At 43.7% G+C, this 15,045-nt stretch overlaps 1 protein-coding gene across 2 annotated transcripts in view; it reads left to right on the forward strand.

Moving 5' to 3' along the window:
- LOC140186823 (phosphatidylinositol 3-kinase C2 domain-containing subunit gamma-like) overlaps positions 1–15,045 on the forward strand; it is a 273,036-nt gene that overhangs the window by 116,040 nt on the left and 141,951 nt on the right. For both annotated transcript variants that reach the window (XM_072241431.1, XM_072241430.1), the window contains one exon: positions 10,119–10,212. In XM_072241431.1, coding sequence (XP_072097532.1) covers positions 10,119–10,212 — 94 coding nt within the window. The remainder of the gene's footprint in view (positions 1–10,118; positions 10,213–15,045) is intronic.

The following is a 15,045-nucleotide window of genomic DNA, read 5'->3' on the forward strand; positions in this document are numbered from 1 at the left end:
GCAAGGTGAGCTTCCTTCAAAGTCAAATAGCTAAAATCTTCAATTGCTCCACACAATTTCAAGGACAATTATCCATCTATGCTATGCTACCTACATTCCTCTAATTACCCATGAGAGTCAAATTACTTTACACAAACTCCCCATTAAGTAGTATTTGAAGTGCTCTTATATATCTGACTCATTTATACTACAAGGGAAACAATCAACATCGGGTGGCAGTCAGATCCTCAGTGTAGTCGTCAGTGTAGGTGGTTATAATTCATTCACTGACCTACCAATGATTGGATAGCTATCAGTTTACAAATGTTGCTTTAATCAGCCTCTCTAATCTCAGGATCATATAACTTTAGTGAATCATGTGCAATTGGCCACTGTTAATGCCCATCAGAAATGTTTATAATCATAGAACAACCAGCTCATTACTTCCACTGAAGGCAACATTATTTCAGTTTGAGACAACTTGCGCTTTCTATTATACACAAATTAAAAGAATTACAATTAATGTTAGTTGCAGTGATATGTTTCTCTACACTTATTGCTTGGTATATTGTTTGGTCTATATATTTTTGACCTACAATTTCTTCTTTTAACATACCCTTCTGGTATTCCCCATTCTGAGCGTAAATTTCTGGGTGTACCACAACATGATCCTGACAGTGACAGAGGCAGCTGGAGTGATGTGCAGGATGTGCAAAGTCTATTTCACTTCATTTTATTTCATTTGTCCCAATGTTAGCTGGATAGAAATGGGATTACATTGGATTAGTGTAAATATGTCGTTGATAAGTGTTGTGGGCTTGATAGGATGAAGGGGCTGCTTCTGTAGTGTATGACACAACATTGACTAATCCTGATAGACCTGCGTCAGTGTCGAGGTATCATTGATGACTATAGCAGCAAGCACTCTGCTTTGCAATCCTGAGAGGGACAAGCAATCTTTATTAACCTGTCTCTCACAGAGCACTGGGCATTGAGAGACACCCTTACTGCTGTCTGGAACTGGCCCTGCTTGGATTACTTCCTGGGCTGTTAATCCACAGACATATGCACATCGTAACAGCTGAATCTTTCATAAAATAAACTCTAACCATGATCTCATTTATCACTACCATTGATTTGGCTCCATAAATAATAACTGACTGAAGAACTCTATGTATATTAGTCATTATTGTACCATATCACACCACCATCTAGCAGGGGTTCCCAACCTTTCTTATGCCATGGACCCCTATCATTAACCGAGGGGTCCAAAGACCCCAGGTTGGGTAACCCTGATAAAGGGAGGCAAGTGAACTGTTCAGTGTGGCTGCATTATATGTGTTAAATGCTACACTAGGGTTAGTAGCCTTAGGGTAGACATGAGCAACTTCCTCTAAAAGCTGATCATTTGCTTAATTCATCTTTCACTATCTCTGTACCCCCATACGGAGCGTCCATTCCCACACCAGCAGGCACAGGAAGAGCTTCTTCCCTGAGGCTGTGACCCTGCTGAACCTCACATCACAGCGCTAAGCAGTATTGCACCCATATTGTACTGTCTCAGTACTTTTATATTTGTGTGCTGTAACACTTACTTTTTATTCGCAGTTATTTTGTAAATAACACTATTCTTTGCATTTCTAGTCAGATGCTAACTGCATTTCATTGGCTTTGTATCTGTACTCGGCACAATGACAATAAAGTTGAATCTAATCTAATCTAATTTAATACTGGCCTTTTACAACCACTCTATATTTGCTACAGGATATGCTTTTCTTTTTTTTAGCGTGTGCCTGCGTGCGTGTGCGTGCATGCGCGTCTGTGCGTGTGCGTCTGCGTGTCCATGCGTGTGTCCGTGATGATGTCTTTTTCATGGCTTTTACAAGGCGCAGAGCGAGAGAGAGACTGTGTGGTGCGCCACTCCTCACACAGATATTTTCGCAGTATTTCCCCTTTATTTTTACGAGGTTGCGTTGCAGTCTTGACACTCAACCTGTCACGGATGGAAAGCGTACTCGGGAGCAGACCCGACTGGTTTCGAACCCGGGAACCTCCTCTCCTGGGTCTGGCGCCGATGTCGTTGCGCCACCAGCCGGCCCCAGGATATGCTTTTCACTGGTTTACCACCAGTGCATTTATATTTCAGTGAGTTTATCTTTATGCATGTATATCAGAGACTGATTCTTTCTCTTTTGAGGGACAGGAAGTGATAAGCACACAGATCAACTGGATGTTATGTTTTCTTAATATGAAGCATCAAGATCTTGTGTATAGCCATTATACACTCAGTGGCTACATATTGAGTACACCAGTACACCTACTCGTGAATGCCAATATCTAATCATGAAGGTATGGTCAAGAGGCTCAATTGTTGTTCAAACCAAACATCAGCATGGGGAAGAAATGTGATTTTCGGGACTTTGACCACAGAATGATTGCTCAGAGTAGACGGCATGGTGTGAGTATCTCAGAGACTGCAGATCTCCTGTGGATTTCATGCACAACAGTCTCTAGAGTTCACAGAGAATGGTGTGAAAAACGGATCATCCCATCAACAACAGTCTGACAGTGAATACACCTTGATAATGAGAGTCAGAGGAGCAGCCAGACTGGCTCAAGCTTACAAGAAGGAGACAGTAACACACATAACCTAATATAGTGGCCACTGAGTGTACATCTTGAAAGCAGAATGTGATTGGTAGGAAGGAATGAAGGATGAAGGGCTGACAATGGTATGTACAAAATAGACTGCACCCCATTGAGAGTAGAAGGTGGAGTGGGAGTTGTCAGGCCTGCACCTCCCAGTCTCCACCCAGCTAACAGGTGTCACCAGCTACTTGCTTCCAACACATCACCTGCAGCCTATTTAAACCCAGCACTCATCCGCAGTCCTTGTTCACTCATATGAACCAGCCAGCCTTAACCAGTTGTTCCTCGCCTTCAGTTACTTTGTTACCTGTGAGTGTAATATCTGTTCATTCTGAGACTTCCTGGGGCTTGTTATTTTGCAATTCATTAGGGAAGTTATCGCTCACCACTAAATCATCTCCGTTGCTCTGCTTTTTTGGTCAAGCCTCCTCTGCATTACCTGACAGGATAAGTGAACCCACAATTGACCTAGCAGAGTACGTTTGCATAAAGGAAGTCATCCGTCAACATGAGCACGTGATCCAGAAGCAGCAGGAAATCATTGACCATCTGCTCGCCACTCTCAGCCAGCTCTCCATCTCAATATAGGAACCCTATGCAAATTCATTTTCCTCCCTTTAAGCCCCGAATTCCAGTGCGCGAGTTTACCGATGAGCTGCACCAAGCTTTTGACCATCCAGGAAGTGGAAGGGGGACAGTGGATCAGTTAGTTCGCCTATGTCAAGGCTCATGCTCTGCGCTTGAATGCGCCTTGGAATTCAGGGACTTCATGGCGGAATATGGCTGGAATGCAGAAGCATTGTTGTGCATTCCTATCGCGGCCTCTCAGAGCATTTGAAAGATGAGCTGTCTAGTTGGGAGATGCCCACCGATCTTGATAGTCTCATCACTCTGGCCCCCTCAAGTTGACAAATATCTTTTGGAATGACCCTCTTGAGCAGCAACCAGAACCCCAGTTGCATTCCCAGAATCAGGTCCAGCTGCAGGGCCATCAATGCGTCCAGAACCCAGGCTGTTAGGAAGAGCTCCCTTAACCCCCTAAGAGCACGAGTGTCAGTGGAAAAACAATTTGTGTGCTTACTGCACAGCCGCCAATCACCCACGCATCAAATGCGCACTGTGTCCGGGAAACGGCACCACCAGGTAGAGACGAGGAGTCTTCTATTTTGTAAGCTCCACACTGGCCCTTTGTTCCAGAGCCATAGTCCAACTCTCTCTCTCTCCACCTCCACACACCAACCGCTTTACGCACACAGTAGGCGCAGGTGGATTCCAGCACAGCAGGTTAACTTTCTGGACCAGGCTATGTGTGCAGCTTGAACTCCCTGCTGAGCCTATCTCTCACCACTTCTGCATCACGGCCATTGATGGAGGTCCCTTGGAGTCTGGGATGGTCAGAGCACGCACACAGTCTTTGCACATGAGCACTGGTGAACTCTGAGAGTTGATTTAATAAGCTGATGGGAAAAACCAATCCCTTCCTGATCTGGACTGACTACCAGAGCCTCATATCCATCCAACAAACCCATCAACTCACCCCCTGTCAGGCTCGCAGGGCCCCCTTTGAGCAATTCAAATTCATCATCTCCTGCTGACCCGGCTCCAAGAACACTAAAGTGGATGTCCTGTCATGACAGTTCGACCCAGATGAAACAGAGATCGACTCTTACCCATCATCCCATCCTCCCAGATCCTTGCCACAATCATCTGGGACTTCGAGAATCAGCTCCCCCAGGTCCTGCAGGACGAGTATGCTGTGACTGACACATCTGACAACTGCATGCATATGCCAGAAGCCATGCATTCTGAGGTGCTCCAGTAGACCACCCCTCTCCACCCATCCAGACACATGAGGAACCCTTGATCTTCTGCAATGCCAATTCTGTTATCCAACATGATAGCAGATGTATATTAGTGCGCCATGGCCTGCCTTCAATGTGCCCAGTGCAATTCCTCCAGATGGTGCCATGCTGGCTGCCAACTATGCCTACTGCCACCAGGCCAACCACCATCTGAGCCCAGCAAAACTACTTCATCTTGGGGGTTGTGTCTTCCTGTCCAACAGAGACCTGCGGCCATGCACGACCCTCGCAAGCTACTGCCTCAGTTCATCGGTCCCTTCAAGATTACCCATCGCATCGATCCAGTCACTTACCATCTTCAGCTGCCACTGCCCATCCGGGTCACACCCACCTTCCGTGTGCCCTGTCTCAAGCCTGTTTTCCATGGGCCACTCAACCCAATGGAGCCCGCACCTCCAGAGCCTCGGATGGCGAAAGGTGGTCCACTGTACATGGTTCACTGGTTGATGGACTCACGTCATCGTGGATGGCGTGTGGAGCACTTGGTCCACTGGGAAGGGTACAGCCCAGAGGTGAGATCTTGGGTGCCATCCAGTTTCATCTTGGATCCAGTGCCCATCAAAGCTCCATCAGCCCCATCTGGATCATCCTGGGCTGTCAGGTGCCAGCCATTGTGAAGGGGGAGGTGTATGGTTCCTGTCAAGCCTACACAGATAGGCACCTTCCAGTCTCGACCCAGGTAATAGGCGTCACCGCAGCTCATTTCCAAGTCATCATCTGCAGCCTATTTATACCCTGCTCTCATCCACAGTCCCTTTTCACCCATCGAACCAGCCAGCCTCAACCAGTTGCTCCTAGCCTTCAGTTACCTTGTTGCCTCTGAGTTTAGCATTTGTTCTCTCTCATTTTGTGGCCCCTCATGGCTTATTATTTTGCAGTTGATTATCAAAGTTACTGCTCACCACTAAATTGTCTCCACGACTCTGCTTTTGGACCAAGCCTTCTCTGCAGTTCCTGACATGAGTATGAAGTGATAGAAGTGTTAAATACAGAAAACAACTGTTTCCTCATAAACAAGACAGCATGAAGTTAAAATTACAACAAAGCCATTGGAAAGTGATATCACAAAGCGCTTCTTTACATACAGGTTGGTACAGGGCTGAGAGTGCCTGCCACACAGAAGTCTATCAATACTCGATTAAGCTGAAGTTGTTAACACTGAGAGTAGCAGGTATTTGTTCTTATAGAGTCATATTAGCCATGCTGTCTAAAGAGTTTTCCTAAGCTTGTCCCGTTTGCCTATGTTTGGTCTATATTCCTTTAAAACTTCCCTGTCCAAATGTATTTAACTATTGTAATTGTACCTACCTCCAGCACTTCCTCTGGCAACTTGTTTCAAATATTCAACATCCTCTGTATGAAAACTGAGCTTCTCAGGTTTTCTTTAAACCTTTCCCCTCTCACCTTAAACCTATGCCTTCTGGTTCTACACTTCCACACGCTGGGGAAAAGACTGTGACCATCCATGTTAGCTGTGCCATGTTCTGTAAAATTATGAGGTTATGGCATTATGGAAGGTAAATTGAATTATAGAACAACCCTAACCTTACTTAATGGCAGAAATGCCTGAGAAGGCTGAAAGGCCTCCCGTCCCAAAGTTCCTTGTCTGTACAGACCTGTAACACTAGAGACTGACTATCATTGTCCTCGTTAATTCTACAGGTCAGTTAAGACAGACATGCTCTGGAGTACCTCCATATAGTAGAGAGAGCCCAATACTCAGAAATGGACAAGATGCAGAGGGTTGTAAACTCAACCAGCTCCATCATGGAAATTGACCTAGTCAGAATCAAGAACATCTTCAAAAGATAGTGCCTCAGAAAGGCAGAATCCATTATTAAAGACCCACGCCACCCAGAACATGCCTCTTTCTCATTGCGAATATCAAGGAGAAGGTACAGAAGCCTGCAGACAGATACTCAAAATTTTAGGAACAACTTCTTCCCCTCCACCATCAGAAGTCTGAATGGTCCATGAAGGCTATAAAGCTACAGCTATGAGGATCCCTGAAGCACCCAGTGACCCAGTAATCTCTGTCTCAGAGGCCAATAGGCCAATGTCAGGCTGCCTTGCAAGAGGGTGAACTTTCGCAAGGCGGCAGTCCCCTTGGATGGAGTACCCGGTAAGACTCTTAAAACTTGTGCCAACCAACTGGCAGGGGAGTTTGAAGACATTTTCAATTTCTCATTGCTACAGTCGGAAGTTCCCACCTACTTCAAAAGAGCAACAATTATACCAGTGCCCAAGAAGAGCAGTGTGAGCTGTCCTTGACTATCGTCCAGTTGCACTCACATTTATGCTGATAAAGTGCTTTGAGAGGTTGGTCATGGCCAGAATCAACTCCTGCCTTAGCAGGGACGTGGACCCATTGCAATTTACCTATTGCCACAGTAGGTCTCCAGTGGACATTATCTGATTGGCTCTCCACATGGCCTTGGGTCATCTGCACAATGCAAGTTCCTATGTCAGGACCACAAACAAGAGAAAATCTGCAGATACTGGAAATCCAAACAACATACACAAAATGCTAGAGGAACTCAGCAGGCCAGGCAGCATCAATGGCAAAGAGTACAGTCGACGTTTCCGGACGAGACCCTTCATCAGAGCTTGAAGGGTCTCTGCCCAGAAAGTCGATTGTACTCTTTTCCATAGATCCTGCCTGGTCTGCTGAGTTCCTCCAGCATTTTGTGTGTGTTACCTATGTCAGGATGCAGTTTATTGACTACAGCTCAGCAGTTTACACCATCATTCCTACAGCCCTGATAGGATAGCTACAGAACCTGGGCCTATGGGCCTCCGCAGCTCCCTCTACAACTGGATTTTCAGTTTCCTAACCTGAAGACCATAATCTGTGTGGATTGGAAATAACATCTCCACCTTGGTGACAATCTACACTGGCGCACCTCAGGGATGTGTGTTTAGCCCACTGCTCTACTCTCTTTACACCCATGACTCGGTAGCTAGACGCATCTCAAATGCCATCTATAAATTTGCTGATGAACAGCCACTGTTGGCAAAATTTCAGATGGTGATGAAAGGGTGTCCAGGAGCGAGATACACCAGCTAGTTGAGTGGTGTCGCAGCAACAACCTTGTACTCAATGTGAGTAAGACCAAAGGGCTGATTGTGCACTTCAGAAGGGGTAAGGCAAGGAAACACACACCAGTTCTTATGCAGGAATCAGAAGTGGAAAGAGTGAACCATTTCAAGTTCCTGGGTGTTAATATCTCCAAACTTGGTCCCAACATATTGATGTAGTTATAAAGAAGGCAAGACAGAAGCTATATTTCATTAGGATTTTGAGGAGATTTGGTATGTCACCTAAAACACCCACAAATTTCTACGGATGTACCATGGAAAGCATTGTAACTAGCTGCATCACTGTCTGGTATAGGGGTGGGGGTGGGTGCCAACTACACAGGGTCAAAGTAAGCTGCAGAGAGTTGTAAAATTAGCCAGCCCCATCATGGGTACTAGCCTCCATAGTATCCAAGACATCTTCAAGTAGCAGTGCCTCAAATCATTAAGGACCCCACCCCCACCACCCAGGGCATGCCGTCTTCTCATTGTCACCATCAGGAAAGAGATACAGAAGCCTGAAGGCACACTCAACGATTCAGGAACAGCTTCTTTCCCTCTGCCATCCGATTTCTGAATGCATATTGAACCCATGAACACTACCTCACTACATTTTTATTTCTGTTTTTGCACTACTTATTTAATTTAACTATTTGATATCCATATATCTACTTACTGTAATTCCGATTACAGGGGTATTTTCTACATCTATCATGTATTGCATTGTACTGCTGCCACAAAGTTAACACATTTCATGACATATGCCAGTGACATTGATTCTGATATATACAATATCTCATTGTACATTATAGAACATACTGTATTGCAATGTACTTTTACCGCAGAACAGCATATTTCACAACATATGTCAGTGATGATAAACCTGGTTCTGATTCAATGATACTTCCCATAATTGTTCCTTCTGGGTTAATAATCACATTACCTTCACGATATGTGCAAGAATATTTGCATTATTATCCCATTTCTACTTCCTTGTTACCTCGTATGAATGCAGAATTTTATTTTACAATTGCAGATTTTTAACAACTGCAATTGAGTATCACCTCCACGCTAATTAGTGATACTCATGCTTACTTTGGGGTTTCATTTCTCAGTTTGAGGCTGTTGTACTGCTCCCATGGACTCCATAAATTACAATGCAGGTTATATCCAACTTCACAATGCCTGAAGCAAGTTTAAGGGTCAAAATGGATCAATCAGTTTCATTATTTTTTTCCATCAAGATCTCAGATAGTAGAAGAGGTTTCATGAATTTGTCACCAAGCCAGTACACAGTGCAAGTACTAGTCATGTTCATACAGTCTTTCCTTTTAGTTACAACCTTCCAGTCCTGGGCCACTTATTTGTAAATGCAGTCAGCACCCTCTCCTGTGCACTCAAATCTTTTCTGTAGTTAATGCCCAACACTGTACACAGTGCTTAAGCTGTGACCTGCCTACTTACAATAAAAAACTTGCTGCTCTTACTCTCAACAGCTCAGCTGATAAAGGAAGCTTCCCTTGGAATATACCTTTTTAAACACCTTGCCAAATACATTTCTCTGGATTCAATTTCATTTTCCCTTTTTTTTGTATAGCTTCTTATTGTGTCGCTGAACAGATCTTTGACACCTGCTTGCAGTCTAAGGCTCCTGCACTCATTGTCAACCACAAGGCCAATTCACGTACAATTTGCAGCCTTCTTTATCATGGCATCTGGAGTCAGGTCAAAAGTATTACTATGTGTTACACAAAGTAAGAAACTGATTTCTGAGCTTTGTAGAACCACACCGGTATCAGCCTTTCATTCACATGAAAATAACTGCCCTTTGCTTCCTGCCATTGAACCAGTTTTGGAAACAAATGTTCCCTCTTCCTCAGATCCCGTGTCTTTTTCTTTCTTTGTCCACCCTATTTGCTAGCCTATTGATCCCAGATCTGAAAGGGAGCAAACAATTTGACCAACTTTTCCCTGAACCTGTCGCAACGTCCCATGAGTCTACCTGATGGATTAGTTTAGAAGCTTAAAATAATCTTTGCTAGATGTGTATTACCATTGTTCATTCCAGCTAGTGAAATAATTTTACATGAAATCGTCTGAACAAAATGCTCCATACTGGCTAGTTTGGTAGCAAGCCATTGTAAAACTTAAGCAGATAGACATACAGTACCTGTTCACAAACAAGAGAATATCTGCAGATGCTGGAAATCCAAGCAACACACAGGAAATGCTGGAGGAACTCAGCAGGCCAGGCAGCCTCTATGTAAAAGAGTACAGTTGACGTTTCAGGCCAGTATCTGAAACAATTCAGACTGAAGCACTTGTGTGCATTGCATGCGGTCCCTCTTTAAAGGAACAGAAATTTAATACAAATTCCAAACTGCCTGAAATGAATGGTTTATATTAATCTTGAGAGGACATAATTTGCTTTTTTTTAATCCATTCTCTGGTAAAATTAGGTTTGATTGTAACATAGTACTCTTGTGTACAAAGGGAATGAAATGGGGTTGCTCGTTATCTCACGATGTACCTTTTGTTTTCCACGCTAAGGTTTTCAGATCAAGAACTTCGTCAGGCAGCAGTCCAGCAGATTGGAACCATTCTCAATGATGAATTGTTAGATTATCTGCCACAGTTGGTTCAGGTAAATAGCCTTGATAAAGTACAGCTTTATATACAGCCCTCATTGTTTACAGCCTCCAGGGATCTGCAAAGTGAAACCTGTCTAATGAAAACCTTTTTAGCCAATCTGCCAGTTTAATAGAACTACAGTGGGAGATTTGTAACATGTGAAGACTTAACTCAGAAAGATGCCCTGGAATAGAAGCTTTAAAGTTTGACAATTCTAAAGCTTAATTGATTGGTGAATTTGCATATTAATTCAGACATCCTCCCGGAAGTTCAACCTCTCCCGGAAGTTCCAGGAGTCTCCCACATCTGAATAGTGGCTCCCTGATGCCCGCAAATTATATACAATATCACGGAAATCAATTTTTTTGAGAGCGAGCGAGAGAAAGCAAGAGAGAGCGCGAGAGCGACCACGAGAGAGAGAGAGGAGCGTGCGTGAGAAAGAGCGAGAGCAAGCAAGCGAGCGAGAGAGAGCGAGAGAGCAAGCAAGCGAGCGAGAGAGAGCGCGAGCGCGAGAGAAAGCAAGCGAGAGAGAGCACGAGCGCAAGAGAGAGCGAGAGAAAGCAAGCGAGCGAGAGAGAAAGCAGGTGAGAGCGAAAGCAAGAGAGAGCGACCACGAGAGACAGAGAGAGAGAGAGAGAGAGCGCGCGCGCCATGGCGGAGTGTTCCAAAAAAATATAAAATGTACGTCACCCCAGACTACCCTAAAGTGTACCCCTGCCTAATAGGGGTCAAAATAATGACAGTGTTGCTCGCTGCACTGTTTGCAACAGTGACTTTTCTATTGCGCATGGTGGGTTAAGACTGTAAAAGACGTGTTGAGGTGAGTTTAACAGGTGTCATTCATTCATTAGCATAGCTAACGTTATTTAAACTAGCTGGTTAGCGGCTAAGGAGCTACCCTGTTGCAGACATCCCACCTCTCCCGGAAGTCTCCCGCAAATTGATGATGCTACCTCCCTGAAATGAGTTTTTGCAGGGTGGGATGTCAGTTAATTGGTGGCTTGATGAGTCAGGAATGGTAGAGTGTTATCGAGGAATATGCACTCAGGAAGGGACCAGGTTCAATCTTTGACTCATTGATATAGCATTCAATCTGGTGCAGTTGACCTCCCTATGACAAGGGCAAGAAGAGAGTAAACTGAAGCAGGGTTATAATGTAAGTGTGTATTTCACACAGTGTCAGCAACATGATGAGTCAATAACTGACACAGAGAGCTGATAAAAAAAAATCAGCATTTCATACTTCTCTCTCCATCTATTCTGTATAAATCTCATTGTGGGGTCAAGCGTGCACATCATGCATTTGCACCTTTTTAGCAGTAGTTTCTTGTGACCGACGGTGACCTGCTTCCATTCCAGTCTTATGGGTTCTGAGTGGATAATGAGGCCATTGAGGGAACTGCAGGGCGTCACAGTAGCGTAGCGGTTAGTGCAATGGTATTATAGCGCAGGGCCTTGGAGTTCGGAGCTGTCATACCGTCATGCTGACTGATACGCATTGTGATGCCCTGCAGTTCCCACAATGGCCTCGTTGTCCAACTTGCAGTTCAGAGTTCAATCCCAGCATCCTCTGTAAGGGGTTTGTGTGTTCTCCCCATGGAACATGTGGGTTTTCTCTGGGCACTCTGGTTTCTTCCCACAGTCCAAAGGCATTCCAGTTAGTAGGTTAATTGGACATTGTGCTTAGGCTAGGGTTAAATTGGGGGTTGTTGGCGGTGCAGCCTGTAGGACTAGAATGGCTTATCACCAAATAAATAATTAAATGAATAATCCTCCGCAGGTGGGCCAGATAGTGGCTGACACAGTAGGGAGGCGTGAGGTTATGAGATGGTCAGCATTTACACAGGACATTCAAATACATTTCAGTGATAGAACACTGCTGCCATATATGCAGCATGCAGCTAACAACACGAAAAACTCAACTGGAGAGATATTTGCATCCAGAGCTTCCACAGATATTTAAATATCTTCCAGATAACAAAGTGAAAAGAAAATTCATCAAAATCAAAATAAAACTTCCATTTATCATATTTTTAGTGCAGATTATATACTCTAGTCAGTATTTGGTCCATGATGACAGACGAGAATGTTCATTTAACTCTATGACCATTTTTATTGTGATAAACACAAAAACAAACTGGGATCTATGACCTGAGGAGAGAACTGCTCAGTCTCATACAGGCAGAGGAGGTGATTACTACACACGCTGGTTTCAGTCAAGGTGACCCACAAATGCACAAGAAAATAACTGTATAACCCAAGCTCAAATGTAACAATAAATGAACTTGAGCATCCCAACATAATCCCACGAATGCATTTTTAAAACAAGAACAATAAATAACATGGGCTGCCAGGAATGCTGTGTTGACTATGCACCCCCCCCACCCCCGGAGTGCCCCAATATTTACATATTGATGCTCAGGGTTCCCCACCTGGGGTCCACGGAGCCCTTGCTTGATGCTATTGGTCCATGGCATGAAAGAGGTTGGGAACCCCTAGTCTAAATCCTGGAGCACCCTGGGAGCTTTGTGGGCTGCAAGAATTCAAGAAGGCAGCTCACCGGTACAAAGGGTAATTATGGTTAATGACAACTGTTAGCCTTGCCTGTGCTGAGAACTTGGTAGTAAAAGCCCCTTGATGCAGAACTTCTTCAGCCATGGGCCAGAACTGCAGTCTCAATAATCAGCTGGCTCCTCACATTCAGCAGCACAACATCGAGCCAGTGTTTAGTGAAGCAGAGCTGAAACCAAGCTAGCATTAATAACCAACACCTGCCATGCAGGAAATGCAGAATGACAGTAAATCATCCAGTAGCCCTGGATGTTCAATAACAATACCATCCCTCAATACCTTAATTCATGTCCCCTCCAGTGTTGTTTTAAAGTTCGACATTTTTAATTTGTTGACTGTCTGTATTAATGCCTGAGGTGCTTACTAAAAGTTTGCTGACTTCTGGATATACACACAGTATATTTCTGAGAATCTTAGCATTGTGCTTACTCAAAGGTACTGGTTATGAAATGCCTACATTGCATCTTATATACAATCACATACAGTTCAATTTTCATTTGAGAGAGGAGGGGGAACAAGAGGAATGAATCTTGGATTTAGGTCAGAAAACCTGATGTCAGTTTAAAGCTGACAGACATACAGGGCGATTCCGGGAATTAAAGGGTTATCATACAAGGAACTTTTGGTGGCTCTGAGTCTGTACTTGCTGGAATTTAGAAGGATGAGAGGTATCTCATTGAAACCTTTCAAATTTTAAAAAGGCCGAGACAGAGTAGATGTGCAAAGGACGTTTCACATCATGGGAGAGTCTAGGACAAGAGTGCACAGTCTCAGGATAGAGGGGTGTCCATTTAAAACAGGGATGCGGAGAAATTTCTTTAGCCAGAGGGTGGTCAATATGTGGAATTTGTTAACACAGGCAGCTGTGGAGGCCAGGTCATTGGCTGTATTTAAGTCAGAGGTTGAAAGGTTCTTGATTGGACATGGCATTAAAGGTTATGGGGAGAAGTCTGGGGAATGGGGTTGAGCAGAGGAAAAGAAGATCAGCCATGATTGAATGGCAGAGCTGAGTCGACGGGCCAAATGACCTAATTAGAAACCATAGAAACTACAGCCCAGAAACAGGCCTTTTGGCCCTTCCTGGCTGTGCTTAACTATTTTCTGCCTAGTCCCACTGACCTGCACAAAGACCATATCCCTCCATACACCTCCCATCCACGTATCTGTCCAATTTATTCTTAAATGTTAAGAAAGAACCCGCATTTACCACCTCATCTGGCAGCTCATTCCATACTCCCACCACTCTCTGTGTGAAGAAGCCCCCCCAATGTTCCCTTTAAACTTTTCCCCCCTCACCCTTAACCCATGTCCTCTGTTTTTTTTCTCCCTTGCCTCAGTGGAAAAAGCCTGCTTGCATTCACTCTGTTTATACCCATCATAATTTTATATACCTCTATCAAATCTGCCCTCATTCTTCTACGCTCCAGGGAATAAAGTCCTAACCTATTCAACCTTTCTCTGTAACTGAGTTTCTCAAGTCCCGGCAACATCCTTGTAAACCTTCTCTGCACTCTTTCAACCTTATTTATATCCTTCCTGTAATTTGGTGACCAAAACTGAACACGACACTCCAGATTCTGGTCACCAATCTCTTTGTCTTTGATTGGTCAGATTAATGCTATTAAGATGATCATTTTGCCCAAATTTCTATATGTATTTCAATTGGTTCCAATTTTTATCTCAAAATCTTTTTTCGATAACGTAGACTCAAAAATTTCCTCATATATATGGCAGAACAAAAATCCTAGGTTAGGTAAAAAGTATTTACAGAAACCTAAAAAGGAGGGGGGGGGGCTTGCCCTCCCAAATTTTAGATTCTATTATTGGGCAATTAATATTCGATATTTAAAATTACGAGATTTGGATGTATCTTTAATTCCACATTGGGTAAATCTTGAATGTAATTCATTACAAGGGTTTTCCTTAGGTTCGGTTTTAGGAACCTCGCTTCCTTTTACTTCTTCTAAATTATATAAACAAATGAATAATCCAATAGTTAAGCATACTTTACGTATATGGTTTCAATTTCGAAGATTTTTTGGGTTTAATCAATTTATTTTAGCAAGTCCTATTATATCTAATTTCCTTTTTCAACCTTCCACTATGGATCAAGCTTACTTTGATTGGAAAACCAAAGGTATAATACGTTTTCGTGATTTATTTCTGGATAATTGTTTCATGCCTTTGGATCAACTTTCTAATAAATATAACTCACCCAGATCTCACTTTTTTAGATATTTACAGATTAGAAACTTTTTAATTACGGTTTCTCCTA

Source organism: Mobula birostris, chromosome 23 (genome assembly GCF_030028105.1).
Source record: "Mobula birostris isolate sMobBir1 chromosome 23, sMobBir1.hap1, whole genome shotgun sequence".
Classification (NCBI taxonomy): Eukaryota; Metazoa; Chordata; class Chondrichthyes; order Myliobatiformes; family Myliobatidae; genus Mobula; species Mobula birostris.